At 48.7% G+C, this 2697-nt stretch overlaps 1 protein-coding gene across 1 annotated transcript in view; it reads left to right on the top strand.

Moving 5' to 3' along the window:
- Positions 1-2512: 2512 nt before the first annotated feature.
- Positions 2513-2697, top strand: part of NABP1 (nucleic acid binding protein 1) — an 8864-nt gene continuing 8679 nt past the window's right edge. The window contains exon 1 of the mRNA XM_017729209.1: positions 2513-2602. Coding sequence (XP_017584698.1) covers positions 2513-2602 — 90 coding nt within the window. The remainder of the gene's footprint in view (positions 2603-2697) is intronic.

Genomic DNA, 2697 nt, shown 5'->3' with positions numbered 1-2697 from the left:
TGGCAATTGGAATGATTAAAAAAATATGAGCAAGATTTTAAGTGTCTCTTTGAGAAACAAACAGAGCAAAATTGTTCATCAGTGGTAGAATAGACACTGTAAACAATGTATTTAATGAATCTGGAAGGATCTTGTAAGGGAAGAGATGACCAACTCTGCCTTTCCAGCACAGTCCCAGCCCCTTACAGGAGTTTGTAACCTTGCCTTCCTATCACACACATCAAGCTTTCTGCAGCTGTGTCCTGCATTTGAGAAAACAGGAAGTATTTCACAGAATCACAGAATCAATGAAACTGGCTGGTGAGCTAGTGCAGGTTGGCAAGGATGGTGAACCAGTTGGGTTTTGAGTATCTCCATGGAGTGAGATTCCATCACCTTTCTGCACAACTGACTTGTTTATGAGTACTCTCACAGTAAAAAAAAAGTATTTTTGTGTTCAGGTGGAATCTGGTGATTCAGTTTGTGTCTCTTACCCTGTGAGAGAGCACTACTGAAGAGTCTGCCTCCCTCTTGTTGCGTGTGCTTGGGATGGACCTTTGCAGCACTTGCAGACAATCTTTGAAAGCCAGGCAGCTTTTCTGGACGCTGTGATCTCCAGGACCATCTCACAAGCAGATCCCTAAAGAGGCCAAAGTCTGCTCTTCAGAATCAGAGTTGTGGTCTTGCCTTTTGTGCTACTGTTCCCTCTCAGGATCCTGAACTCCACCATCTCAAAGGCACTGCACTGAATGCTGACCCACCTTCACATTTCCAACCAGTTCTTCCTTGATTCTGAGGTCCAACAGAGCACCCTTGCTTATTAGTTCCTCAATCAAACACGCCAGGGAGTTGTCAGTGTGCTCTTGAACTCACCTAGATTGCTTGGGCCCCTCCTGCTGTATTGTCATTTCTAGTTTAAACCTCTTCCTACCAGCTTCAAAAGGAACCTTGGTATAAAATAAATCCCTCCGTGCTCTCTGCTGGTCCCTGTGCTCCCTGCTGCAGGCCTGGTGCAGCATTTCCAGGTGTACTGGCTGCAAGGTGGCTTGGAGCCCACATCTGTTGTCCTCTGCACCTCTCCAGCTGCTCTGGAGCACTGGCACTTGCCTTCCTGGACAGATGTTCACCTGAAACCATCTTACCAGTGACACACGACAGAAGCATGCTCTTGGTGAAGTGTTTTTGTGTTTTCTGCTTTTCAGCTAATCACCCTCGTGACTTCCTTTCTGCCCGAGGCTTGCCATGAGGTGAATAAACTTTCTTAACTGGTTGTTTTGTGCTTTTTCCTCTTGAAAAATGGAAGGGTTCTCCCCAAATCTACTGTGCTCAGGGCTGAAAACACAGGATACAAAATTAGTCTTTCCAACGGCTCTAAATAAATGTGGCAGACAAAAGGAAGAAGTGAAGGCAGAAAAACTACCTATGTATGAAAAAATTTTACCTGTTTTAAATAAAGATAAAAGTATTTTTGCCCAACCTTTGCCAGAGACACTGTCATTCCTGGAATTTGGTTTGAAATCCTTCCCAAGTGACTAAATTAAAGCCATTAATGTACTGAAATACAGTTGATGACTATGAAAGTTTTCACGCTACCACGAAATAGGCCCCTGAGGAAGTCTGTCACTCCCCTCATCTGCTCTCACTGAAGGATTCGGGACAGAAGTGGATTAAGCTCTCAGGGGCTTTAAGCAAACTCTCCCTTCAGATTCCTGCAGGCAGTGTATTTCACTCCGAGCCCTGAGTGGCACCCAGCAAGGCTGCTCCGCTGCCTACACACAAACATTGCTCAACATTCCTTGGGCCAGAGCTCCTCTGTGGCAGAACATGTGGCCAGACATTTCACAACTGCTGTCATCTATGGATTTCTGCTCACACAAATAGAAAGCCCAGCTAGCTAGGTTTGGCGCTGACAAGGAGCAGCTAAGTGCACGTACACTGATACGCTACCCTTCCTAAGGGGAAGAGGTGAATTACAGGACCACCTGCACGTCTTTGGGCTGTTCTGTGGCATGGAGCTGTTTCCTTGGGACCAGCCAGCCAAGGATGTCACAAGGCTGTGTGGGCTTGTCCACCACCTCGACGGCTTCCTACTTGGAGAAGCTGCCCCTCCTTCATGTTTTACACCGTACCCGTAGCCAAGCTCAAGGGAATAACACATCTCCTCAAGAAGCTGCTAGCAGAATTCAGAATGTTTTAGATACTTTTTAGTACTCATCAGGACTTACGCTCACATTTTAAGCACGGGAAGGCTCAAGGCAGGCTACTGCACAATCCCTGGCTTCCCCTACATGCCTCGAGCATTCGGTCCCAGGAGCAGAATGATGTGGAGCGGCCCTACTAAGCCCTGAAGTGCCCGCAGCCCCCACAACTGCCTTTTCTGCTTGGTGGAGATGAAGTTTCTCCCCGAAAAGCTTCTCCCTAACAAATCTGTATTTTTTTTTAAATCCCAGTGAAGGAGGGCGGAACTACTGGGAGATCGCCCTCTGGGACACCTGAGACAACGCTCCTCTCGGTGTTACAGCTGACGCTTAAAATGGCGTGGGAGGGCAGCGAGCCGCTCCCTTACTCTGCTGTGCCGCACCAGCCGCACTCGGGGCGCCGCGGGGCTGTTCCCCGGAGGGAAGTCAGTCGGCGGGCGAGGGGGTGAGGCAAGGTAGAGTGGGTGAGGGGAGGCATTACGGGTGAGGCGAGGCAGAGCGAGCTGGCGGACGACACGCG

The sequence above is a fragment of the Corvus brachyrhynchos genome, unplaced genomic scaffold (assembly GCF_000691975.1).
Source record: "Corvus brachyrhynchos isolate BGI_N302 unplaced genomic scaffold, ASM69197v1 scaffold370, whole genome shotgun sequence".
Classification (NCBI taxonomy): domain Eukaryota; kingdom Metazoa; phylum Chordata; class Aves; order Passeriformes; family Corvidae; genus Corvus; species Corvus brachyrhynchos.
The sequence above is the reverse complement of the archived record's forward strand: the minus strand, read 5'-3'. Positions and strand labels throughout refer to the sequence as shown.